At 43.0% G+C, this 27,299-nt stretch overlaps 1 protein-coding gene across 37 annotated transcripts in view; it reads right to left on the bottom strand.

The window, feature by feature from the left end:
• Window positions 1-27,299, bottom strand: part of RBFOX1 (RNA binding fox-1 homolog 1) — a 1,450,244-nt gene that overhangs the window by 49,474 nt on the left and 1,373,471 nt on the right. For 33 of the 37 annotated variants that reach the window (XM_083473685.1, XM_083473688.1, XM_083473682.1 and 30 more), the window contains 2 exons: window positions 16,825-16,957; window positions 9,208-9,247 (listed from right to left, as the gene is read on the bottom strand). In XM_083473685.1, coding sequence (XP_083329811.1) covers window positions 9,208-9,247; window positions 16,825-16,957 — 173 coding nt within the window. The remainder of the gene's footprint in view (window positions 1-9,207; window positions 9,248-16,824; window positions 16,958-27,299) is intronic. The other 4 variants (XM_083473683.1, XM_083473715.1, XM_083473689.1 and 1 more) reach the window with 1 other exon arrangement.

Here is a 27,299-nt window from a genome sequence, read left to right as displayed (position 1 = left end):
GGTTCCAAAATTATGTATTTGCCTGCTTGGGCATATTTTTTAGGACCCATCTTATTTCTGTGACAGTAAGTTGCTTTAAATTGCTTTTAAATATTGAGTTTCAATTGTTGTAAACTGCCCTGGGACCTTGGGGTAAAGGGCAGATTAACAACAACAATAACAACAACAACAGTTGGGGAGCTTTTTCCCTCCAGGCGTCACGGGACTGGCTGGATGATGAGGAATGGTGGGAGGCTTCAGCTGGGGAACCAAGAGAACCCCAGAAGAAGAAGAGGAAGAATAAGAGTTTGGATTTGATATCCCGCTTTATCACTACCCGAAGGAGTCTCAAAGCGGCTAACATTCTCCTTTCCCTTCCTCCCCCACAACAAACACTCTGTGAGGTGAGTGGGGCTGAGAGACTTCAGAGAAGTGTGACTAGCCCAAGGTCACCCAGCAGCTGCATGTGGAGGAGCGGAGACGCGAACCCGGTTCCCCAGATTATGAGACTACCACTCTTAACCACTACACCACACTGGCTCTTTTTGTGTGCTGACCTGCATATGAACCAGCCCTGACACCAAGTCATCTGAATTAGGCACTCCTAGTTTAATTTTTTTTAAAATGATAAGCAACCAGAAGCTGCTTCCTCTCTCATCCTAGTAGAGCTCCTTGAATCTGCCCCATGGAGAAGCAGTTTGCATTCTCTCTCTCTCTCTCTCTCTCTCTCTCTCTCTCTCTCTCTCTCCAGTCATAAAGACCATAATAAATTATGTCAGGGGTTTTTGCCCAATCCCACCTCTCTTGCCATTAAGTAACCCTTTTACAAGTCTATTTAGAAAGCATCATGGGAAACGAAGTCCAAATGTGTGTGGGGGAGCAGCAATGCCCATCAACTTTGCCCCCCTCCTGGCTCCGTCAAATATTTTACTGGTAGGGGAGCAAAGAGATCTGGGCCCCTATGAGTTGATGCCTGTGCATATATTAGACATAGAAAAAGGCCACAAGTCCCCAGTACAAGAACAAGTTGCTTCCCTTTGTAACTTCCTATGGCTTAGGGAAGAAGGAAGCTACAAAACAGAGCCTTGAAGTCCGTACAGAGATATGTATAGAACCCTGATACAAGCATGCCTAAAATTAGCAGTACACTAAATTTTTCTCCCATCTTTTGTTAGCCATTCTCTATAAATTAATGAGATTAGGAATTTCATTCAAAAGTGATCAAAGGGGAGAGAAAATCTTGTTGAAAGTCTCTTCGGTGTTTTTTATTTTATTGTAATCATGCGTTTATACATTACTTCTGAGTGAAGCAAGGATTGCTTGTGAGTGCCACTTCTTTCAGCCAACCACTCATCTCACCTGTGGTCTGTACTCGGCAGTCTCCCCAGGTGCCCATGTCCGCATTAAATCCCATCACGGGGAACTCCTTCCAAGGGTACGATCAGGAGCATGGTCAGCTGGGGAGGCTGCAGAATGCTGGGGAAATGTTATTGAGGGAGGGACCACATATGCCACTCTCAGCCACTCACAATGGTGAGATATATTCAAAACTCCACATCACCAGAAAGTCTTAATAAATTCTCAAGTGCCCTGAAAATGAGGCAGGAAAATGGAAATCTCCTTCAAAGCGAGGAAAAGGGGTGGGTGGGGACTTGCAAGAATTTGGAGGACAGATTTTGGCACTACTTAAAATATGAATGCTCTAACTTCACTAGATTATTGAATAGTTTGCAACAAAGGATTCCACTCCCCCAGAATTAACATTTACTTGTATGTGACAAGTAAAACTGTTCCATTATAAGCAAGTGAGGGGTGGGGGTGGGGGGGATCTTGGAAAGGAACTGTGTGCAGTGATGCATTGATGATCAAACTGTGAAAACAGCCATGCTTCCTGTTCAATGGACCACGGAGTTATATCAACCGTTTCCAAATGATCTCACAGCATGCCAATTAACAGTCAGAACCCGGTCTCCATAGATAAGGCAAACAACATTTACATCCCAATTAGAATCTGCCCGTTCCATTTTCCTCTGGGATTCAAGAGTCTTCCCACTCCCCCATAGTTTACAAGATAACGAAGAGGAGGGGAGATCAATTGGCTTTCACAAGATTTCCCAACTCCTGGCTTTTACTGCTGAAGTGAGCACAACAATTTAGGGAGGAGAGGATTTCCCCATCCAGTCACTTTATAATCCCTCAGTTTCACTCTGCCCTGCATTTTGCCTGCATTTTAATTTAACTAGGAAATTCATGAAAATGAATTCCAGGGTTGGTGCATACTATTTGTATCCCCCAAGCTACTGAATCACACATATACATTGTAAGTAAGTAAGTAAATAAATACACATTTGTATTCTTTTCACATGGTTCTTTGAATATGCACTTGTGTTTTGATAAAACACAAATGCAGTATAATCTTGGTACAATGACAAGGGGTTTCAATATCCCCTTCTCCATTTCTGAGAGATTAACAGAGAGAAGTCTGATTCTTCTGTCAATCTCTGTTTTTTTCAGTTTTTCATTTCCACCCAATCTTAAATCCAGTTTGCCACATTAACGTATCAGTTTGTGTGTGTTTAAGAAAAGTCCTCACAAAAATTAGCCAGCATTTGAGTGCACATATCTCCTAATGGACACTTTTTAGTATGCAATTTTGCCTGCAAATTTTAAAGAAATTCCCCTCAAATAATGGACTTTTGCATCTTATATTTACTCATATGCATTTTTGTAGAATTTGTTTCTCTGTTTGGAGAATTTCATTGCAAAATTCAGTGTGACTCTCAAAATTTTGCTGTGTCTTGCCCATATATAGTTTCATATAAAAACGCAAACAGAGCTAGATTTCTTCACCTAGCCCTAACTGCATGAGGAGAAAAGTGGGATCATGCCTGTTGTTGGCCACCTCCCACAGCACATATTCTGATGTCCCTATTAGTCAAGGTTGACATGTTCAGCATTAACGAGAAAGGGGTGTGTGTGTTTGACCCTGGGATCCCTGGGCAAATCAGGGTTCTTGATAATTTAAAAGAGTCCTAGGTGTATACAGCTGTATGTGAGATCCTTTCAGAGGTGCCAGGGTGCCCCCAAGGTTGAGGGGGCCTGGCGCACATTGCATATGTGTAACATCGCACATGAAGTCATGCACATCTCCTGACACCATTGAGGACGGTGCAGCCTTCTGCTAAACCGCACTGGTCCCCACAGCATCTCCCAATACTGGGCAGGCCAGTGGGACCCTTTCATTTCATTTCACTTTTAATTTGTATACTACCTTTCTATATTACTATACACAAGGTGGTTTACAAGCTGAAGAAACAACAGAATAGACATCAAAAAGCACACACGTTTCTACATCTAATGATTCCAGAAAAGGAATCTTTCTCAGGCCTCTACCTGGACTGCACCTGGGGCCTTCAGCATGTGTTTGCGTGTGTTCCAACACCTCATATCGCAAAGCTGGCTTATCTCTGAGAAATGAGCTTTTGACATCTTTTCCAGCAAGTTGACCATTTCTGACAGATCTCTTGTTTGCTTGTTCTTAGGCTCTGTTTTTCTGAATCTTTTCTCCTTAATACTTTTCACCCTGCATGTGATGTGTAAATCCACATGTGCCCATAACCACATCCTCTCTCTCTCTCTCTCTCTCTCTCTCTCTCTCTCTCTCTCTCACACACACACACACACACACACACACAGTATTACTGTCTCTATTTCATGCTGTTCTTGTCCAAGCAACGTCTCTGCTGTCAGGTTTTTCTATTTCTTCCCTTCTCTTCACCACAGAGATTTGGTTTATTCCATTTAAACCAGCTAACCGAGCCAGAGCTGGGTGGTAATCGATCTCGGAGCCAGTCAATATTTCAGGACTCTGTAGGGAACTAATAAATTCTGAATCACATATTTTCTCTCCCCCACACATCTAGATTTTATTCTCCTCAGCAAACAATGGAAAGGGGCAGAGTGAAAACAACCGTAGAGAGAAAATTGAGCTGTGGTCTAGGTGCTCTCCTTGAAGAAATATGAAAATACTCTGCGGAGCCCATCAAAGTTGAATCATGGCTTTCCATTTTTGTTCAGGCCTTCACTGGCAAGGAAAAGGAAGCTTCACATGAGCCATGATAAGGCAGAAAATTCTTATAGAGTTTAAATAGAATCGCTCACATGCTGGACATTCCTTGAGATGCTTCAAATCATCAATCAATCCATTCATCTGTCAAATCAAGGGTACCAAAAAATGATAACCAGTTGTGGTTGGTAGCCATGGGGGCTGCTGGGCTAGAAGGCAGGGATACCCAAAAGTAAGTGGAACCAGACTCATGGCAGGCAGAGCCAACTAATTCTTGCTTTGTCCCCATCCTCTTCCCTGTTGAGTTCTACAAGGGCGATGCTGATATTGAGGAGGAGGAAGTTTCTGTTAAGTATAATTGTTTAATTGTACATTGAAATGTAAAATAACTCTGAATGTGTATTGCTAAAGGGTTTATATTGGAAAATTATATTGAGCTGGAGTGCCACCAGGTTGTTAATTAACTGGTGATGTATTTCTGCTCTCTCACATGCTGCTTTAACCTTAGATCACATGAAAATCGCCATTTTGTGTGAATCTTTGCTCTCTGAAAGCCACCAAAGACAAAGGTGTGCTATTGACCGCTCTCCTGAAAAGAAATCAGGGCCAGGCTGAAATGGAGTCTGTGCAGAGAGAAAGACCTTTGATTTTAGGTCAGTTTGGAGTTGTTCCATATTTGTATGCTTGGACAAGCATTTAACATCAGGCAACTATCTAAATGTATCATTACTTGGTTTTTGTGTCAATTTGAAGAAAGTTCTGTTAGTAAAGTTTTGGAACCAAATGTTTTGGTCTTGACAATTTTCTTCCCTAAGAGGAGTCAGTTTTTATTGACCCCATTGCTTCAAACCGCACAATATTAATATCTTCAATAGTTTCAGTATTAATGTCTCCGAATGTTTAAAGGCATTGTGTACATTCGTGAGTGTAATAGTGCTCATTTCTCTTCATATAGACTTTTTGTATACAATTTTTCCTAACTGTATGCAATTCCCCTAATATGCATTTCTCTGTGTTATTTTCACTAATATATGAAATTTTATGTTCATTTTCTCCTCATATACTCATATAATCACTTCTTCTTTGCCAAGATAAAGGGGCAGGTTGTGAATAGGAGAGGCTGTTATGGAAAACATCCGCTATTGGTTTTGAGTGTTCAACAGAAGTGTTGGAAAACCTGACATGATTCTCAAGGTGAGTATGGGTGACTTGTCTTACATCACTAGGAAGAATTCCCAAACTTACTTTGATTTTTGCTTGGTGCAAAATACCTGCAGTAACTTCCTTTACTACAATAACTATCAAATGTGCTTCTAAATTACATTTGTTTTTACATTTCTGTGTTACAAACAGCTATTTCAAATTGCATTTATTTCATATATATATATATATATATATATGCTTTCGTAGATTTTCACGGGTACAGGAATGCAGGTTTTGGTGTCTTCGGGTGTCTTCCCGTGTAAGAGTTGGGGTGTCTAGGCGACGTTTCGACGAGGTCTCACTCGTCATCTTCAGGCTGGTGCTTTCGGCTTCTTGTTACTGGAACAGAGCTCTGTTCCAGTAACAAGAAGCCGAAAGCACCAGCCTGAAGATGACGAGTGAGACCTCGTCGAAACGTCGCCTAGACACCCCAACTCTTACACGGGAAGACACCCGAAGACACCAAAACCTGCATATATATATATATATATATATGATATATATAATCGAAACTCCCTTTTACAAAAATAAGTCTTTATATCCCCTGGAAGCTAAGCTTCTCCTTCTTTTTGTCACTGAACATGCAAATGATTTCAGCTTAAATGTCTCAAAAGTAACATTGGTAATAAATAAAAATTATAGGTTTTCCCTTCCTCCAAGTACCACTTAATGAATTCTTAATGTTCATTCCAATTTAATGTAATCAATCTCTTGCTATACCAATGCTGATGATGCAACAGCAACACAATTAGGTTGCAGAAAGCTATACGTAGTGACAAAATGATGTTTAATTACCTCTGTTTTTAGGATTGATTGCTTAGTGATTGAAGGCTGTCATATATGATTAAGATCTGAAATTACAGTATGGTTTAAAGGCAAAGTTAAAGGACCCCTGACAGTTAAGTCCAGTCATGAACGACTGGGGTTGCGGTGCTCATCTCACTTTTCTGGCCGAGGGAGCCAACGTTTGTCCGCAGACAGTTTTCCCGGGTCATGTGGCCAGAGCCTTCCCGCCGGAGTGGTACCTATTTATCTACTTGCACTTTGTGCTTTTGAACTGCTAGGTTGGCAGGAGCTGGGATAGAGCAACGGGAGCTCACCCCGTTGTGGGGATTCGAACCGCCAACCTTCTGATCGGCAAGCCCAAGGCTCAGTGGTTTACACCACAGCACCACCCGCATCCCAGTATGGTTTAGGAGTAGCTTAATTCTTTACGGAATTATCAATGTACAAAGAGAGATTTTTAAAGTTTGTTAAATGTTTTGGAAGACACAGAAGTTGTCATGAGCATTATCCAGTTCTGTTGCTCTCAAACACCCTAACTTTACACTTAAATCTCTAGTATCAAGGGTATGTATGCACTGCAAAAGCTTATGTGAAAGTTGCACAAGTCAGATCTAATAAACAGAATTGTTACTTCGTATGAACTGTATCAGGCTATACCCAACATTTCCATGTTTCTGTTATGGGAGTCTCTCCTTTTCTCCTGCCCAGGAAAGCTTACTTTGGTCTTTTCATTCAGAAAGTCTTGATTAACTTCAAAGAAACCACAATATTTCCTAGTTTGCAGTCTGAAAATACCAATGGAAAGCAATCTTATGCTGCATCCACACAGCATTTATTTCCATTTCCCTGACTGTTAAATTCAGCATTCTATCTGAGTTTTCACACTACAGTGGTACCTCAGGTTGCAGACACTTCAGGTTACAGACTCTGCTAACCGAGAAATAGTACCTCGGGTTAAGGACTTTACTTCAGTATGAGAACAGAAATCGCACAGCAGCAGCAGCGGGAGGCCCCATTAGCTAAAGTGGTACCTCAGGTTAAGAACAGTTTCAGGTTAAGAATGGACTTCCAGAACGAATTAAGTTCTTAACCCGAGGTACCATTGTACATCAAAGCCACTTCTGAAAATCTAGCAGACTGTAACCTGTTTAGTGCTCATTTCCATGTTATCTGATTCCAGAAAGAAAAATAAATCCGGTTTCAGACCCCTTAATCTAGATAATCACAGGAGCAAAGTGACAAAATTTGGGGCAGTATTCTTTGGGGCATACAGTTCTTTCCTGCTGCTTTTCATGGGGGAATTATGGGGGAACAGAAGCACACATGTGTGGAAAGGGTGAGTGTCCAAAGATGTCCACTAGTCTGGATGAAATGTAGTGTGAAATGCCGACATATTGGTCAAAAGGCCACAGTTCCATAACATAACAGCTACTGCTGTGTGAAAGGAATATTAGAAAATGGGACAGAAGTGCTAGCATTATAATCAGGAAAACTAATGTCTGAATGCATCCTTATTTTGTTTCTCCCTCTTGAAGGACCCATACATACTGACCCAAAGCTGCCCAGAGTGGCTGGGGCAAGCCAGCCAGATGTGTGGGGTATAAATAATAAAATTATGATTATTACCCATTGGCTGTCAACTGGCTGTTCCAATGTATGATCAAGGAGCGACATGAATTTCCTCATTAAGAAGAGCCTGACTGCTGAATCAGGCAAAAGGTCCTCCTAGTCCAACATTCTGGTCTTACAGTGACCAATCAGATTACTGTTGTTGTTGTTAATTGAAATTATGATTACCAGTGGCTTTTTCCAGTAAAGTGTATTCAAGCAACTTGACAATGAAATACAGCATATAAAACAAATTAAAACCAGAGAGAATTAAAAGAAACCACCACCCTAACAATACAAACTATAGAATAATACTCATCCAACAATATATTAATAAAGACTAAGTCCTAAAAGATGAGGAGTCAACATCAATTAAGAAGTCAACATCAATTAACTGATGGTTGAGGTAAACAAAAAAGTCTTAGCCTAGCACCTTAGAACTGACAGAGAAGCAGCAGCAGCATCTCCCTAGGAAGAGCATTCCATAGACAGTCATCACCGGGCACAAGCCTTGGCAATATGCCGCCCTGTGCAAGACCATTTGATGCCTTCTCCCTAGCCTTCATGGCTCTGGCTTAAGTCAGGCTATGGGAAGGAGGCACACGGCTCTGGCAGAGTCTAAGAGCCCTCCCACCTCCTTCCCAAAGCTTGGTAAGCACTTGCCTGGCTTTGAGAAGGATGCAGGAGGACTCTAGGACACTGATGCTCCATGAATTTGTCTAATCTCCTTTTAAAGTCATCCACATTGGTAGCCGTCATGGCTTCTCGCAGAAGCAAATTCCATAGTTTAACTATGCATTATGTGAAGAAGCCCTTCCTTTCATCTCCCAACATTCAGTCTCATTGGATGACCCCATTGGAAGAGGAATGGACAGGGCAAGGATCTATTGCTAGAACTGATGCTGACTAAGAACTAGAAGACATAGAGGCTATGGAGGCCAACGTTTTGGGGCAGTTGGTTGACCTATTGAACTGCCAAAGCTGTATCTGTGGTTGCATGCAGGTCTGCAGAACATGTGAAACCAGATTCAAGGAAGGCACAAGACATACACATGATGAAGACAGTACAAGACTTCCACTGGTTGCTGGTATGATGGAAATCAGCAAATGGGAAATGGGATTTTCAGACACTTTGCTTCTGTGCCTTTAAGAGTATTCTGAGATCAAGGAATTTAGCAAGAGAAGCTTATTTTCCCGTGTGTAGGTAAAGCAATGGGGACGGTGGAACTTCACCTGATTAATTTCCATGTTTTTGAATGGATAGGAGCCTTGTCAGCAGGAAAAGGTGACCATCACAGGTACAGATAGACTCAGAGCACCTCTGTAAAGGTCATCAATGAATGAAACCAACCAAATGATGATAGATGTAATGAATATAGAGAGATTCCAAACAGAATGATCTCTTTTTATCTACTGATGCTCTTTTAATTAATTAATATTCCGGTGATGGCAAAATGGATGAAACAGAGACAAAGCTTATGCAGCAAAACTCACAAAACAAATCAGCAAGTAAAAAATAAAGGTGACACCATCAATGCACAGCATGCACATCAATGAATACTTACATAAATGTCTGCACCATAAAATCCATCCTGGTAAACAACACTGCAAGGATGCACACACAAAGAAGAACATCCATATTAGTGCATTTCCACATGCAAATACTACCAACCCCAGAACTCTCAAGGTTAGTCTCATCATGAGAACAAAAACAAGAAATCAAACCAAAATACACACACATATATACATACATACATATAGATAGATAAATTGATTTATATAAGTATATATAAATATGCTCAAGGTGGAACACTTCATATTAATTAAGGGTGCAGGAGGGTCATCACTCCCCATCTATTACAGTGGTACCTCGGGTTACGAACTTAATTCATTCCAGAGATCTGTTCTTAACCCCAAACCGTTCTTAACCTGAGGCGCACTTTCGCTAGTGAGGCCTCCTGCTGCCGCCATGCCACTGGCGTACGATTTCTGTTCTCATCCTGGGGCAAAGTTCTCAACCCGAGGTACTACTTCCAGGTTAGCGGAATCTGTAACCCGAAGTGTTTGTAACCCGAAGCGTTTGTAACCTGAGGTACCACTGTATAAGGAAAACTGTGCTCCTTAACATTTACCTGTATTTGGAACAGGGTGAGCCTATCATCTTAATCCCACATTCTGCCATCATATCCAGCTTAGCTCTGAAACTAGTGCAAACTTATTTGTGATGGTCCTATGAACTGTGTATTATTTATATCTCTGAAGTATTTATAATTCACTCATCACCAAAAAGTGCCAGGCAGCAATATACACAGTTCAAAATTTGAGAACAACAATGCATTCACTAAAACAAAATGAGCACCTGTGGTCCATTCTCTTGATTCAAATGGCACAGAGATCTAGAACTGGGTGCCACCAGAGGTGGATTTAGGGGAGTGTGACCAGTTTGCACTGGGTGCAGAGCCCCGGGGACGCCGCAACTATTATCTAGAATGGAGTGTGAGAGGCAGGAGGAGGCACTGAATTTTGGCATCACACAGGGCACCACTGAAATTTGAGACAAACACTCTGGAACCCCACAAGTCAGCTAGGATTGGAATAACTGCTACACAGTGGCCCCAACAACCAGTCTTAGGGTAGTGCAGGAAGACATCACAGCCAACAGTATCAAAAGCTGCTGAGAGGTCAAAGAGAATCAAGAGCATTGCAGTCTCCTTGTCCCTCTCCTGACAATGGTCACCAATCAGGGCAGAAATTAGGGTAGAATCAAGGAAACCTATTTTGGAGCTAGTAGCATATAATGTCACTTAGATCAGATGTGGCTAACTTTTAGCCTGCCAGATGTTTGTTTTTGTTGTTACATGCTGTCAGGGGCTCAGGAACAGAGGCACAGGGGAGAGAGGAAATGGAGAGCGAAGGGGAAGAATCTGAGGGCAGCGTAGGGGAGTATGACAGTGACCCAAGAGATTCCATGAGCTTCTCCAGCGAATCAGAAGATTCCCAGAAGGAGGCGCCGATGGTCAGGGCAAGGGGGGGTCCCAGGGGGGACACACCAGAAACAAGGGGCCAGCGGGGACTCCCAAAGCAGCAGCGGGAGACCAGGACCAGCTTCCCCACCAGAGCGTAGTGGGGGGGAAGAGTCCCATGTGTCAGGGCCAGCGTCTCCTCCAGCAGGGAGAGAAGATGAGTCAGGGCTGACCACGCCTCTATCGGAGAGTGGGGGAACGGAGGGGAGGGTCAGGTCCAGCTAGCCTCCCCGAAGGGGGAAGCAGTGACAGGAGCAGTGTAATGGTCAGGAGGAAGGTTGCCAGCTGGGCGCGCGCGCCAAGTTTGAATGTACAGGCGTGTGGGACAGCTGAAAACCCGGATTGGGAACCAGGTCCTAAAGCCCGCCGGAGGCAGGGGGAAGACTCAGGGGACTCAGCATCAGAAGAGTCTAGGAAGGGCGAGACCCCAGCTGACAGGCGGAACCAGAGGAGAAAAGAGCAAAGGAAGAGGTGGAGCAAGGCTAGAGTATTAAACTGGTGTCTGGGGGGAGGAGATTCAGACGGAGCTTCAGCGGTCTAGAGTTTCAGACGTAGAGCTGCGCGCTGCGGCTGTGAAAGCGAAACTGAACTTCAATAAAGACTTTTGTATATAACAACGAACCGGCGTTGGTCCTTTGTGAGCTGGGACCTTGGGCAGCTCTGACACATGCATATCCCATCTGTCTCCTACCATGAAACTTAAGACAGTGTCAGCCTCTCTTGGTATCTGGGAAGGTGTGGGCAAGGGGAAGGGAAAATGGTATGACTCCCCACCCAAGAGCTCTCCTTATATGCAAGCAACTTGAGTTGCTAGGACACACACACACAGAGAGAGAGAGAGAGAGGGGGGGGGATGGGGTTGTTCATTTCATGTTAGCTTGTTTCCAGTGATGTTTTGAAATTTTTATTTTTTATTTTTGGGGGTTATGTTGAACATTTTATGGAATGAAGGGTGGTCTAAATGTGAAATAAAATATTTTGATAGTTCTCTCCCTCAAAACAATTGTATTATTCATATGTAAATTTATACAGAAGTAATTTGATTATTAATTACCTGAATAAAAACTAAGACAATTGTTTCCTACTTTCTTCCTCGGTTATATGAATAACAAAACCAAACTGCATGTAGAGCTTTCGGCTTGCCTTAATCCAATTTCATCCACCCGACTTCCCAAAAGAAACCACACTCCGAAACATCACCAGGCTGAATGCATTGTCTAGATAAGTTTTTCACTAATGCTCTGCTAACACACAAAAAAAAATCTAAGAATCATCCACAGGAAAACAGATTTTGCATATAGAGGGGGGAAATTTCTGCCTTGAGTAGTCAGGAATTCAGGATATAGGATCTTGGGCCCCAAAGAAAAGGGGAGTAGAGATTGCTGATGCTCACTTATTTGTCCCATGTCATTCCAGTTACTATCACATATTCACTGATGCTTTTAGTTCACAAATAACATGTAACTGATTATACCCCCTCCACTTTTGCTTTGTGTTTCTTTTGTACTGAAATGAATGGTGCAGAATCACATAATAGCAATGTAATTATTTAAGTTATGTAATTGTGCCTCAGCAGAAAGCAAGACAAATAATGTAGTTTTTGGCAGAAGATGAACTGTAACGGAATGGAAACAGCGATGAATGCAACAAATGCAGGGCAGAATGGAAAATGATGCCATCTTACATCCTTGGCTGAGAGTGGAGTTTCAAGAAGTATGGCCACCAGTGCAAAAGAAAGCAGTGAAGGGCTGACTGGCCTTCTGCAGAGGCCCTGATTCTTTAGCAGAGGTACATGGTGCATCCACCAAGGAAGACCTTATTTGCACAAACATTGTAAATTTCAGAGCATTTTTTTTTGGTGGGGGTGTCTTTTGTCTTATTGTGTTTTTTGTTTTGTGCATTTGTTGGTTGGGAATCATGTGTTTTTACATGAGTAGAATGTGTGCTTTTATTTAAAATGCATATCTGGGTTCATTCATTTGTTCATCCCCCCCCCAAAAAAAGTATAGTCTGCCCCCCCACAAGGTCTGAGGGGCAGTGGACCGGCCCCCTGCTGAAAAAGTTTGCTGACTCCTGATTTATACTTTTGTTACATAGCCCTGAAAACTGTTAAGAAATCTTATAAATGAGGAATGGGTGGAACTTCAAACCTGGGGGACCAATTGTGGCCCTCAGGCCTCTCTATCCAGTCCTCAGCCTCCAGGTTATAGCCACTTCCCAGTCACACCGCAGTCCAGCCTGGCTGGAATGTGCCCTTGAATTCTAATGATGCCTCTTGCTTTCCTGGACAGAGCAGATGCAGAAGGCTGGTTGTGAGTGTGTGGGTGTGGAGAATACAGCTAGGCATAGAAAGGTAACACTTATATTCATTGCTCCATGTACTTTTGCATCTACACACACACACACACACCCCACTGGCATGTGGACCCTGGAACATTGCCAAGAGGGGAATGGCCTTCAGCTCTTGGGCTTAGGAAGGTTTCTCCATCCATGCTTCAAATCATTTAAATAAATCAAACAAAAGTCTGATGAGATGGACTTTCAGCTTGAAATGGGGTGAGGGTGGGGAGATACATATGGGAGTTTTTAAAAATGCTGAAATATATGTTTTTATGTTGTCTGCTTTCATGCTGCTCCCCTGTGTTTTATTGTTGATCTTCATATATGTTTAATTCACTTTTATTCTTGCTTGTAAGCTGCTTTGAGAACTCTCAAAGCAGATACCAATCCTTAGAAAAATTAGTAACACTGGAACACAGGAAAGTGCCTTCTACTTAAGTCAAACTTTTGCTCCCTGTAGCTCAGTAGGGTCAACACTGACTGGCAGCAGCTCTCCAAGGTTTCAGACAGGAAAGCCTCATCTAGGCTTACCTGGAAATAGAAGAAACTGAGCTTCTGCATCCAAGTAATGTACATGGCCTATAAGATACATCTCTTCCCCTAAATTTTTGCTATAAGGAAGAGCTGTAGGCATTTGCAGCTCTTTCCCAGGTTCAGCGTTGTCTAGATAACTATGACTATTGACTTTCACCTCCCTCTCAGCTTTCCTATAATGCCATGGCCACTCATTCCAATAAGAAGGTTGGGGAGGAAAGAGACCAAAAGATTTTTGAGACTAGGGAAATCATTACAGATGCTTTCTGAAGTATTCTTCTTACCGCATGTACAACTGACATGCCCAAAACTGTAACTCTACAATTTTGCAAGGGCGTAGTTGCCTTTTGATGCTTTTGAATTATGGTGCTGGAGGAGACTCTTGAGAGTCTCATGGACTGCAAGAAGATCAAACCTCTCCTTTCTTAAGGAAATCAGCCCTGAGTGCTCACTGGAAGGACAGATCCTGAAGCTGAGGCTCCAATACTTTGGCCACCTCATGAGAAGAGAAGACTCCCTGGAAAAGACCCTGATGTTGGGAAAGACTGAGGGCACAAGGAGAAGGGGATGATAGAGGACGAGATGGTTGGACAGTGTTCTTGAAGCTACCAGCATGAGTTTGACCAAACTGCGGGAGGCAGTGGAAGACAGGAGGGCCTGGCGTGTTCTGGTCCATGGGGTTACGAACTGTTGGACACGACTAAACTACTAAACAACAACAAGTTGCCTGGAAATCTAGCATAGCTCTGCTTCTATGAGGGCATCCAATCTGCAGATGGAGTGTCTTTAGTGCACCTTGTCCTAAGCACCCATTTCTTAACACAGTCATTCTTAATGCCCGTCCATGTTTAAGCTGCCCCAAACCAGAATTGCAACGCTGACTTTATCACTGTTAACAGAAAAATTGCAACAGGGAGGAAAATATGTGATGGAGTGTGAAGTTCTGAAAACAACATATTGTATATTATGTAATTATATTTTGCAACTGTTTCCAACATTCCATCAAATATTGCTTTCTCAGTATAGTAATCACCCATCTGTTCTCCATTTGCTAAAATGGTTTCCCCATATCTCAAGATGACTATTACGACTTTTTTTTTCTTTGCCAGGAGAAAGTTTTAAGAATTGGTAGTTGGGAAGGTTTAAACTCTCCAAGTCAATTTTAAAAAAACCTCACACCACGATTCCTTCTGAAGATAAGCAGAAAATATACTGATGGTGCTTAATAAGACCTCATAAATGAGATACAGGAGACCAAATCAAAATTTGTTCTGGATTGTTTTATTTGATGTTTAACTGTGTTGTAAATTGCTTTGATTTTTTTAATTAAAAATATAAAGTGCTATAGAAATGAAGAAAATAATAGTAATAGTAATAATAAATAAATAAATAAATAAATAAAGCACACACTTTGCATGCAGAAGGTCCCAGGTTCATTCCGCAGCATCTCCAGGTAGACTTGGGAGAGGTCCCTACTTAAAATATTGGATAGCAGCTGCCAGTCACTGTAAACAATATTGATCTAGATGGACCTGTGGTCAGACTCAGTATAAGGCAGGCTTACTATGCTCCTGTATTCCTCTTCTTCCCCAGTCACCCACACACTGCTTGTGACCAGAAGCAGAGCTAGCTTCTCCGGCACCCTGCACCCAGGGGTGGGGCTAGCAGCCTGTGGGGGTGGGGCTAGCATCCCAGGGGGGTGGGGTGGCAATGTCACCCCCCTCAGGGATGACACCCAGGGCACAACACACCCACCGCACCCCCTTCCTCTGCCAGTGTTTGTGACAGCTACTTTTGAGTTCAAATCAAACTTCAGTAGGAAGTAGCTTTTCCTGCTTTTGAAAGCTGACTGTGAAGCTTAGAGCACTGACCTTCCAGCTTTAGCTGAACCCAGGAGCAGCTGTCACGAGCTGCAGACAAAATGCAATAATGGGGATGCAGCTGGATGCACCACCTTTGCACTAAATTTCTTCCTTAGGAGCAGAGGATGATGCCTCATCCTGAGTCAGACCAAGGGGCCGTGTGCCTCAACAATGTCCCCATTGACTGGCAGTGGCTCTCCTAAGGTTTCAGGCAGGAGATATTCCTAGCCTTATCTGGATATGCTGGGAGTTGAACCTGGGACCTTCTGAATTCAAAGCAGATGCTCTACCACTGAGCTATGACTTTTCGTAGAAGCTGTCTTATACTGAGTCAGATAAGTTACCCATCTAGCTGAGTAGTGACTGACAGTGGCTCTTCAGGGCTTGAGACAGGTACTGCTCCCACCTTTGTAGAGAGATGTCCAGGATTTACCCAAAATGTAGTCATTGCGTCAAGTAGCCATTGATAACTCTATCACCCAAGAATTTGTATTTTGAAGCCATCCAAATTGTTTCCCCCCTTAACACCAGTAATGAGTGGTGAGGGCTTGTAGATCTACGTAAATAGGTCTCAACATTCTGTCACACACTACTGTGACCAAGAACCAGAACACGGAGTGGGACCAGATAGGTAAAAGTAGCCTCAATTATCAAAGTCACCAAAGTCTGGGAGCAGATCTATTGTCCTCTGATCCACTTAAATGGGAGAAAATTAAATGTGCCTTTTGATGACTCTGCGTAAAATTTGCCTCCTGCATCCCTAACAGTGGGTGTGTCTGCATGTTGGGATATATTGTCCTCTCCCCATGCTCAGATCTTTTGCAGGGTACAAACTCTGCACACACACACACACACACACACACACACACACACACATTTTGCTGCTAATATCAAAAACACTAATAATAAATCAAAGCCCTTAAGGTTGTGAGTCAACTTTCACTTCGGTGGATTCCACCCCTCCGCCCCGCAAAAAAAAGATTTAAAGTGTTATTCAACCTTCTCACTAACCAGATGTTTGCAATCATCGAAAAATACATCTCTACCTCTGTGAGTTTTCCCTTTCCTTTCCTTCTCTCTCTCTTTTTTCCCCACCAGCGTTCCTTCTCAAGGGGAATTTACATAACAACATGGGACGCGCAAAATGCTTTAACGCTCCCAACCATGACAGTGCAAATTACTATCATTTGTCAGCCCTGTGCGCAAGGTGCTCCACTTCAGGCAACGGAGATGGGTGGCATGCTGTGTGGTGTGTGTGTGTGTGTGTGTGTGTAAAGATGGCATCATCATGCATAGCACTCACAAATGCTCAGTTGCCTCTCTCTCTCTCTCTCTCTCTCTCTCTCCTTTTCTGGGGAGGTGGCAATGGAGGGCAGGAGAAGGCAGCACCAATGGCCAAAAGGAGTCCCAAGGGTCTACTTACCCGCCATAAGCCGGGATGGGAGGAGGGGGTGCTGCGGCGCGAAATGTGTTGTAGACGGTGCGGCCTCTGCCTCTGAGATGTGCTCCTCTGTACGCGGCGGCAGCAGTAGCGGCAGGGTATGGGAAACCCGGCACTGGAGGGAAAGGCAAATCAGAAAGGAAGAGAATAAGCAGAGAGTTGGAAGGAACCCCGAGGGTCAGCTGGTTCAACCCCCTGCAATGCAAGAACATCCATCCTTCAGTTCTGTGTCACCAAAAAGAGAGAAAGAGCCTTAGCTCATTCAGGACTGGAAGGCTATAGTCCAGTGGTTAGAGCATCTGCCTTGCATGCAGAAAGTCCCAGGTTCAATTCTAAGCATCTCCAGATAGAACTAGGGAAGACTCCCTTTCTGAAACCCATGGAAAGCCACTGCCAGTCAGTGTAGAGAACACTGGGTCTGATTCAGTATAAATAAATGAAAAAGTTAAAAAATTGTCCAGTAGAGACAAACTAAGTTTGTTCTGAATATAAGCTTTCATGTGCATGCATACTTCTTCAGATACCTACCTTATACCCAGAACAAACTTAGTTGGTCTCTAAGGTGCTACTGGACAATTTTTTAATTTTTTAATTTATTTTGACTGCGTCAGACCAACACGGCTACCTACCTAAATCTGATTCAGTATAAGGCAGCTTGTCAGGTTCCTAGATGCACTCGTATATAAATCTTTCACATGACGTAAAAGTCACTTTTGGAAAACTAATGGAATAGAGAACATTTCCATTTTATTTCAGGTGGGGGCGGGGGGGCATCCATCTGCAGCCCCCTTAAGCCAGAAAATCAAAAGAATAAAGTGACAAACTTAGGGGCGGCACACCAACGTACAGTTCTTTCCTGCTGTTTTCATGGAGGAATTATGGGAGGACAGCAGCAGGGCTGTGTGGAAAGGGTGAGGAGGTAGCAATATTGTTGGGTGGCATTTGTCCTTGTGCCATACCACACCCACTTGTGTGAAAGAAATTTAGTGTGATATGCTGATATATCGGTCCAAAAGCCACAATTATACAATGCAACAGGTGCTGCAGTGTGAAAGGAAATGGGACAGATTCCCCACATCTGAATGTACCCAAGGTCATAAAGTGTGTGTGGGGGGACCTCAGTTATATCAAGTTAGGCTTTTATCTGTTGTAGCAGGAACTAGGGATAAGGGAGCAATACGCTTCCCCCTTCACATTCTAATTCACACTTCTATAAACTCTGCTCCGACAGAAATACTGGAATCGTATCCTGAAAAATTTGCAGTCCTCTGAATTTATATGCATATGCCAACCCCCCATCCCCCCTCAAAGATACAAAAATCATATTAGGGAAATGGCTTTCAGAAAACATGTATATTAGGAGAAATATGCTCCAAAACACTCATAAGTTTTCATAAGTCCCCCGCTCCCATGCTTTTTATATTGCAAAGTGATTGAAAACTGTTGGACTGAATTTAAAATGGTGTGTGTGTGTGTGTGTGTGTGACAAACTGAGAGAAACCAAAATAAACATTCACCCATCTTTAGCAGAGGTACTGCTGCTCTACATGAGTTAGAACAGGGATGGATAACATGGGGCCCTGCAAAGTGGTGGTTTGTGGCCACTGAAACTGATAGGGCAGAAGGCAGGAAGGCCAACAGTAGGTGGCGCCAGAGCCAACAACCAGGAGAACCCACCAACTCTAGTTTTGTCCCAATCCTCTTCCTTGCTATGTTCTCCAAGGGCAACACTGAGACTAAGGATTTTTAAATGTAGTTTCTTTTCTCATTAATTGGATGAGACTGTTCAGGAAAAATGTGGGAGGAATTTCTAGCACCACACTGGTCTATATAATTGCAGAGTTTGAATAAGCCAATGGAGACTGGGCTTTGCAACAAAGACCTTTTAGCCACATTCACACCAGACATTTAAAGCACTATGATTCCACTTTAAACAATCATGGCTTCCCCCAAAATAAATCTGGGAGCTGTAGTTTGTTAAAGGTGATGAGCGAAGTTTCAGAGACCCCTACTCCTGTCCCAGCGCCACAGTTTTAAGAGGTGTTTAACTATCAATCCCTCTTCACAAGGAACTCTGGGAATTGCAGCTCTGTGATGGAATTAGGGGTCCTCTAACAACTCTCAGCACCCTTAACAAACTACTTCCCATAATTCTTTTGAAGAAATCCTGACTGTTTAAAATGGCATCATCATGCTTTAAACGTATGGTATGAATGTGGCCATTGAGTATTTCACAAAAGAAGAGCTTACCACTGTGCTCACACCTGAACTGCAAACAAACGCCAATTCATCCCAAGTGAGATTAATAAATAACTAATTTTATTCCCATTCATTTTCTTATTAAATGAGATAAAAATTGTGTGGAAGGCTATTAGATGGCATATTTCAACACACATAAGTTTGGCGGGAGAGCCCGAAATGCAGAATGAAGGATGTTTATCTCTCAACACCAGAAATTCCCCTAGATGAGATGTGTATTATAAACTGTGTATTTAAGTTTTGAAGCTCAGGGATAGATGACAAAGTCGCAGATGCAAAACCCAACAGGGGGGCAGATTTCCCCATCAAAGCCATAAAAACATACAGCCCTTTTAATGGCCAATTATTCCTTGCATCCCAGCTCTAATTTGGATTTGCATGAGAGCGCCATATGCCAAAAGAAAGGTGCGCCGTCAAAATGGATGAATGAATCTCTTTTCTCATTACTCTGCCTCTCTTCTCCCCATGCATCAGCCCCTGTGACAACTTCCCATCATGAGTCTTGTGATACTTCCTTCAGGAAAGCATGTGACTTAAGTTTGCAATGGAAGGATGGGGAACCTATGGGTTTGATGAAGGAGAAATCCCATTTTCTTTGCTTTTTAGTGAGAAACCACCTAATTTGCATTTCTAGAGTCAATAAGGTAACCAAAACACAACTAGCTTTTGAAATCTGCCTTTCTCTGAATTTTGTGAACTAGTTTTCCAACCAATGTAAGCATACATTTTCTTCATTAGAAAAAGTTGTGTACAGACTAGATTATATTTGGAAAATTTGCTTGCCAAAGTGTTTATGTTGGTAAAAATGATGGGTGTGCATATGGAGAAATTTGCATTAAAATGCTGAAAAAAATGCCATAAGGTTTTTAAATAATAATAATAATAATAATAATAATAATAATAATAATTGCTGCTATGAATAGAGAATGGAATTTAGGGTTTTAAAAATGAGAAACCAAAATTGACAGATTTGTCCAACTCTGTTTCAGGAAGTGAAAATCCGGACATGGCAATTGTTGACAAAACCGCAAAAAAAAAAAAAACCAAACATTTTTGGGCTATTTTTAAGGAAAAGAGGCAAAAACAATACTGCCGGTGTGGGATGACCTATGTCTGGATTTTTCTGGGCATTTTGCTGATTTCCGCCCAGACACTGCTTCCGAATGCAGTATTCTAGGTATGTCCAGGAAATTCCGGACATATGGCAACCCTATCTAACTCTAACTGTGGCACCCAGATGTTACAATCAGAACTAAATATATCAAGAACTAAATAAATCAACACCAGAGTGCAGAGGTGTCTTTTCAGCATATGATAAGCTGTACAATGAAGATTCCGTATGCACTTTTGTGGGGAGGAAAGTCCACAACTTAGGCGATCCAGAGAGAGTGTCCTCTCCTAGGACCCCCCTCCCCCAACCTCTGAGGGCAGTGGAACTACCAAGAGTACAATAGGGCCCTCTCTGTTGATCTTAATACCTGAGAAGGGCTCTAGGGAAGGATACAGTCTTTCAGATATTTAGGGCCTAAGTCATTTGGGCCCCAGATAGCATCCAAGTTCCCATGTATCCATGTAAACTACATTTTCCATAGTTCTAATCATTTGTGGGTGCTGCATGTGATTGTGGCAGTATCTAGAGCAGCCTTTCTCAACCTTGTATGCCCAGATGCTGTTGGACTGCAACCCCCATCATCCCTAGTTAGCAGGACCAGTGGTCAGGGATTATGGGAGTTGTAGTCCACCACCCGCTGCCGCCTTGCCACCCAGGAAAAACCTGAGACTCCACCATAGCAGGCCCATGCACTGCAAAACCCCTCTCTTGTTCTTCGTGACCCACCCACTGCAAATGCAAAATCCCTCTCATACTCCTCCTCCAAGCCCCACCCAATGCTCTACCCACATCCTGTGATAACTCTCGTTCGCGGCTCTCCTCTTCATGGGCCCACATAAACTCCCACTCAGACTCTTGCTCTCCTCCTCCCACTGGAACCACCCTCTGCTTGAACAGTTTTGAGGAGGAGAAGGATGAGCTCAAATACAGTCATGCCTCGTGTTGCATCAGCTTCATGTTGCGTCTTTTCACGTTACGTTCCGCGACAACCCGGAAGTACTGGAACGGGGTACTTCCAGGTTTCACCGCTCGCACAGGTGCAGAAACGCTAAATCGTGCTTCGCGCATGCGCAGAAGCACCAAATTGCGCCGCGCGCCTGCGCAGACACAGCGCTTCGAGTCATGGGCATTTCACATTACGGGTGGGCCTCTGGAACAGATCCCATCCATAACATGAGGCACCACTGTGCATGAAAAAAGGCATCCCGTTTGAGGTCCAAACAGGACAGGGACACTTTTCTCCCCTCCCCGCAAAAGGATGATCACATTTGTCTAGGGACAGGTGGCAACCCTAGGGTAGGGAAGTGGTTTCCACTGAATTTGGCAAACATATGGGCAGCATTCAGCAAAATATAGGCCCTTCAAATTATTTTTTGCTTGGTGTGTGTGTGTTCGTGTTCTACACTTCCTTTAATGGACTATGCACAAATGCAGCATATTGCTTCCCTCATTAAGTGATGGAAATTCACACACAAAACAGTGATCGCTGATCAATTGCAGACAAATTAAATGAAGTACTTGCATGCAGGAACAAATCCCAATCTTTCGCGGATCCTGTATATGTGTGTGGATTTCCTGCTGTCTTAATTGAGTAGAAGCATGCTTTCTTCTATTTCCCTTTTCCATGTTTTTCAGGATTACTGAAACAGTCATTAATTTGCCATTGTTCTAAACTCAACATCGATATTAAACAGGGTTGTTTAACGAATTTTGGACAAACACTTTCTTACAGGCCATTCTCATTTGAAATTCATTGAAAAGAAAAACACACGCACTCACGCACACACACAAACACACAAAATCTCTAATTAATGTACAAGTTTAATCACCATTCCCCACACGGAAGAGTAATTTTTCACTGTTCATTTGCTTGGTGTAATCTCCGAACTGACATAACAGAAAAGCAATAGCCTATAAATCTGTTCCCATTTGTTCCTTTAATATTCATATTGCATTGAACTACAGCTGCTTGTTGCTGAAGTCTATTACAACATGCAAAAGTGTCGATAAAATATTATGAAAGACAAGATGTATTTGCTGTGTGGTGGCGTCTGCCATTTATTTTTCAAAGGGATGATAAATGGCTTGCGAATTGTCCCTTTGCTTGCTGCTGACGGGGTGATGATTAGTGATTAATTACCTTGCCCCAAATTGACAGGGCACAAGGAAATTGACACAGCCCTGATTAATTAACTTTTTCTCTTTCTTTTTTTAAAGGGAAGATGGTTACAAAAAAAATAATGCACAAAACCAATTGAATGGTAGCATGAATTATGGAAAGGCAAAGTTGAAAGTTAAAGGCATTATTAGCCCCAGTGTTCTGGGGCTGGGAGCGTTTTCGTGGATAAGGTTTGCTTCAAGCTAAAATGGAATGTGTGAAATAGTCCACAGATCACCAGGGACCTTCTTAATTCAGACACTGAGTAGACTAGATTAAAAAAAAAAATCATTTATGCAAAGGCAGGGGACATTTTTTCACCCAAATGTGGCATTCCCTTGTGGGCAGCCTTCTGATTCCCCAGTGGCAGGGCTGGGCAGGGCCAGATACAAAAGTCAACAGAGCAATGGATGTATTGTTCACCTTCTTTACAGTAGGCTAGTTTCTACACATATTCACACCTTGCTTTATATCCTCCATCCAAGACATTATCAGAACTCAAAGATACATTACAGCCAGACAAAAAAGGAAAACAGGGTGTGAAACAGGATCAGTGTGGTGCGTGGTCTGGGAAGAGTCCTGAGGGCCAATCAGAGAGGCCTGGGGGGCATATTCATACTCTGAGACTGAGGCTCCTTAGCCTTTATATAGTAAAGTCATACCTTGGGTTACAGATGCTTCAGGTTGCATTTTTTCAGGTTATGGACTGCCGAAACCCGGAAGTACCGGAACAGGTTACTTCTGGGTTTCGGAGGTTGCGCGTGCGCAGAAGCGCCAAATCGCAACCAGCGCGTGTGCAGACACGCTGCTGCGGGTTGCGAATGCTGCGGTTTGTGAACGTGCATCCCTCACGGATCATGTTTGCAACCCGAGTGTCCACTGTACATCTATGAAGCGGCGTTGCATCCTTTGCTTTTTGGCCATAATCCTGGGCACGACCTTGTCAAAAGTTGCAACCCTCTGGCAGGAGGCTACGATATATATATACACCCAATGCCTAAGCCAAAATCCACCTATATCCGGAATCAAAAAAGTTCTGGCTGTTTCTAAGCCAGATCGTTGTCTGCATAAGTTCGTTCATTACACCTTAGCTATAGCCACTGCACAGAGAGGGTAGTGCTGCAAATGGGATCATAACTATGTACGGCATCTTAAGCTTCTAGGACAAAATGAATGATATAAATGTAATAATAAATAAAACCCTAAAGAAAGTAGCTTTTGATGGAAGATGAACTGCAGCAGAACAGAATCTGTGCTGCATGTGACAAATACAAGGCAGAACAGAAAATGATGCCTTCTCACATCACGATTGATCACTGAGCTTTTTTTTACCAGGAAAGAAGGACAAAAAGAACTCAACAGTATGGGTTCTGCTCAGAATTCACAAAGAGAATTTTGCAAATCGTTACTGGGGTCCGTGGGGCAGCATGACTAGCTGTTTATGCCCCATCTCTCTTGGCTCCCCCACCCCCAGACTCAGCTACAAGCTTATCAGAATGCTTAAGCTTGGGCCACAGAACTATAATTTTCTGCTCTTAGTTAATTTTCAGAGTGGCCGTAATAATATCACAGAATTGCAAAATGCTGAGCAAAATACAGTCGGGCCCATCTGGATACAGACAAGCTAAGAGAACATCATCCCATTCTGGCTCGGCATGAATGCTAGGTAGTCAAGTGTGAAATCTCTAGCAAATTAAAAAAAGAAGAAAAAAAGAAAAAGAAACAGCAGATGACAAAAGGAGGAGGTTAGAAACTGTGTGAGATAGCTCATTGCTTCTTTGTTCAAAGGCAGAACAAATCTATTTAAATTAAAAAGAACATGTCTCTCTTCTGCAAGGGACTTTAAGTGTGTGTGTTTTTAGTTGTTAATACAGCTGTGTAAGAAGAACACATTGCTTGATTTGCATTTATGTGCCATAGGACTTGAGGCATGGTGGTAATAGATTAGAAACCCTAATTGTGGGATGGTAACTGCGCTTGCAGAGTCCCTGGGTTGTTGGTAGGGCTGAACATCAGTGTAGGGGCTGGTATGGAACTGACCCTTCAGTGTGGCAGCACCCATTGGTATCAAGCAGGTGCCTTTACTATACTGTTTCTGGAACCTGCTAAATACTTTTTATGTTTAGGCATCCCTGGTCAAAATCTTGACATTCTCCCAAAATGCTACATTCAGATAGAGAGCACAATGGATCTTGAACACTTGCATTTATCAGTTAGCTGTTAATAGATTGAACCCTCTGGGATTTACACATTTTCCTCAGCACATGGGCACGTGTTATAGAATAGGAATGACAGAATATAGTATGGCGCTATATAAAGCACGTAATTGGAATTTAGAAATTAGATGAACTGCAAATATTAATAAGTTAGCATTAGACATTATACATCTAGAGCACATTTACAGCACATTCACGCCAAAAATAATACTGGGAGCTGCTGTTTACCTCTCACAGAGCTATAATTACCAGCACCCTAATGAACTATAGTTCCCAAAATTCCTGGGGAGTGTTTTAAATGTACAGGGTGCATGCAGCTTTAATATGTATGTGTGTTTATGAGGGGGGAGGGGGACAGAGAGAGAGAAAAAGAAGAAGAAGAAGAAGAATTTCTAAAACTGCACACCACCCTTCTGCCCCATTATGCAAGTTTCGGTTCATCTTCTGAATAACTTGTCTCTTAAGGCCCAGAACTATTTTCAATCTAACCAACCTCCCTTTTCAAATTATAGATAACATTTATCCAAAGAGACGGCATCACCAATATTTCTGCTTGCAAATGTTGCATTTCATTCACTTTTCACACAGTTAAACATCTGGAGATAGGTATAAAAAATGGGAAAGTGTTTGCTGTACAGAACTCAATGTCCAAATATGTTCTCCCTCATTGGCTCAGCCTAAAGCTATCTTACAGTGTGTAAGAGTGTCTTACCCCCTCCCGCCTCCACATTATTCCCCAAGTATGAACAAATTATATTTTTCTTCAAGTCATAAAGAAATGCTATGAATTAATTTTAATTTTGCTATAGAAACATATGCCAGGTTCTACACTTAGACGGGAAAAACCATCTGCACAGATACAAAGCTAGGGGACCAGGGCATAACGCTGTTTGCCGGTGCCCGGGATGGGTGAGCACATGCATGCCACAGGCGGGTGTGGAGCAAGCCTGTCCAGCCCCTGCCTCCGCCGTTGCCGGGCAGGCACTCATGTATCAGGCAGAAACAGGGCACAGAGGGTGCTCTGCACTCTCTGCTCCCTAGCCACCCTTGGGTGGGTGTTTGCATGCTGGGCAGAGGTGGGCATGGAGGGCATGCAACAGGGATCTCTGGGGGGTGCTTGGTTTGTGCCCCCCCTGATTGTGCACCTGGGGCAAAGCCCCCCCCCCAAAAAAGCTATGCCACTGTAGGGGACAACTGACTTGCCACTAATACATGTGAAAAGGATCCAGGGGTCTTAGTAGACCACAAACTTAACATGAGTCAACAGTGTGATGCAGCAGCAAGAAACGCGAATGCTATTCTATGCTACGTCAACAAGTATAGTGTCCAGATCCAAGGAAGTAATAGTATTGCTCTATTCTGTCTCGCTCAGACCACACGTGGAGTACTGAGTTCAGTTCTGGGTGCCACAATCTGTGAAGGATATTGACAAGCTGGAATGTGTGCAGAGGATGGCAACTAAGATGATCAAAGCTCTGGAACTGGCCATTACCCAGCCTCCGGATGGGCAGCAGTTGTAGCCTGTCATGGCAGGCCCTCAGCTCCACAGAGCAAAAGGCCTCCCCATTGTGTAGCTGACAGTTGGGGAATTCCCTCGGACGCTGCAAAGAATGGCAGGATAGTCTGCCATGCCCTCGACTGCAAATTGGCCAATCAGATGGCCAGAGAGCCCCACTCTAAAGGCCGGCTGCACCCAAGTTAGGGACCACAGTTGGCTGAAGAACAACCCACCCTCCTGCCCTTTACGCTGTGATTATTTTGTATGCTAATCTTTTTCTTCCTTGCACTCAGTAATTGACCGTCCTATGGTTCATTAATGGTTGCCATATTCAGAACCGGGAAGAAATTGGCCCCGTTTGGAGGTTTTGCCTCCCTCATAGCAAGCAGTCACAACTTTTGGCAGATAAGGCAATGGGTGGATTACCTAAGGCATTATATAAATTACATAATATTGCCACAGAAAACAGAGAAACAAATAATGTAGTTGTGGGTAGAAGACGAACTGCAATGTAAAGGAAATAGTGCTGCAGGCGGCAAATACAGGGAAGAATGCAAAATGATGCCATCTTACATTGATAACAAGAACTCACCATCAAAAACAGAATGGCTAGAGAAAATTCCCAACCCTACCTAGATACAGCTAAGTCCACTAAACTATTCATATAGCTCTCCCTTCTTTTTTGTTCAAAGAAGCCACCAGTAAATAAATTGGCACTATTGAGACCTTTGGTAGTTCAGATAATCAGTCACTCTTCTCTAAATCCCAAAGGCTTCCAAATAACTTGACTGGAGCAAATGGCAATTTTGAGGAGTATCATTGGTGTCAGGCTTACAAGACTGTTCAGAAGAAGAAGTTGGCATTTCAGATACAGCTTGTGAATTTTGTGATTGTACATTCTCAGTGATAGATGGAAAGTAGATGCCACGTTCAGACTCAACAGAATATGACCAGGGTGTTTCATTTCTCTTCCTCGTCTTTCACAGGTGCTGGAGTTTGCCATGTGGTTTTCCCCTCCCCATCATTTCCAATATAAACTCTGTCCCCTGACTCTAAGTGGGATAGTTCTATCACAGAATTGCACCAGTTATTGAAGTGTTCATAACTTCTATTAGTTTAGTCATTTGTAGAGGCCACCATTCCCAGGTCAGCTCACTTTGGAATGAAACTCTCCTCTGCTGTTCAAATGGGGATTCTGATTTGTCTTCGCAGTAG

The sequence above is a fragment of the Podarcis liolepis genome (genome assembly GCF_965112155.1).
Source record: "Podarcis liolepis genome assembly, chromosome: 14".
In the NCBI taxonomy this organism is placed as follows: Eukaryota; Metazoa; Chordata; class Lepidosauria; order Squamata; family Lacertidae; genus Podarcis; species Podarcis liolepis.
Note: the sequence above shows the minus strand (reverse complement) of the source record. Positions and strands in the feature narration are given on the sequence as shown.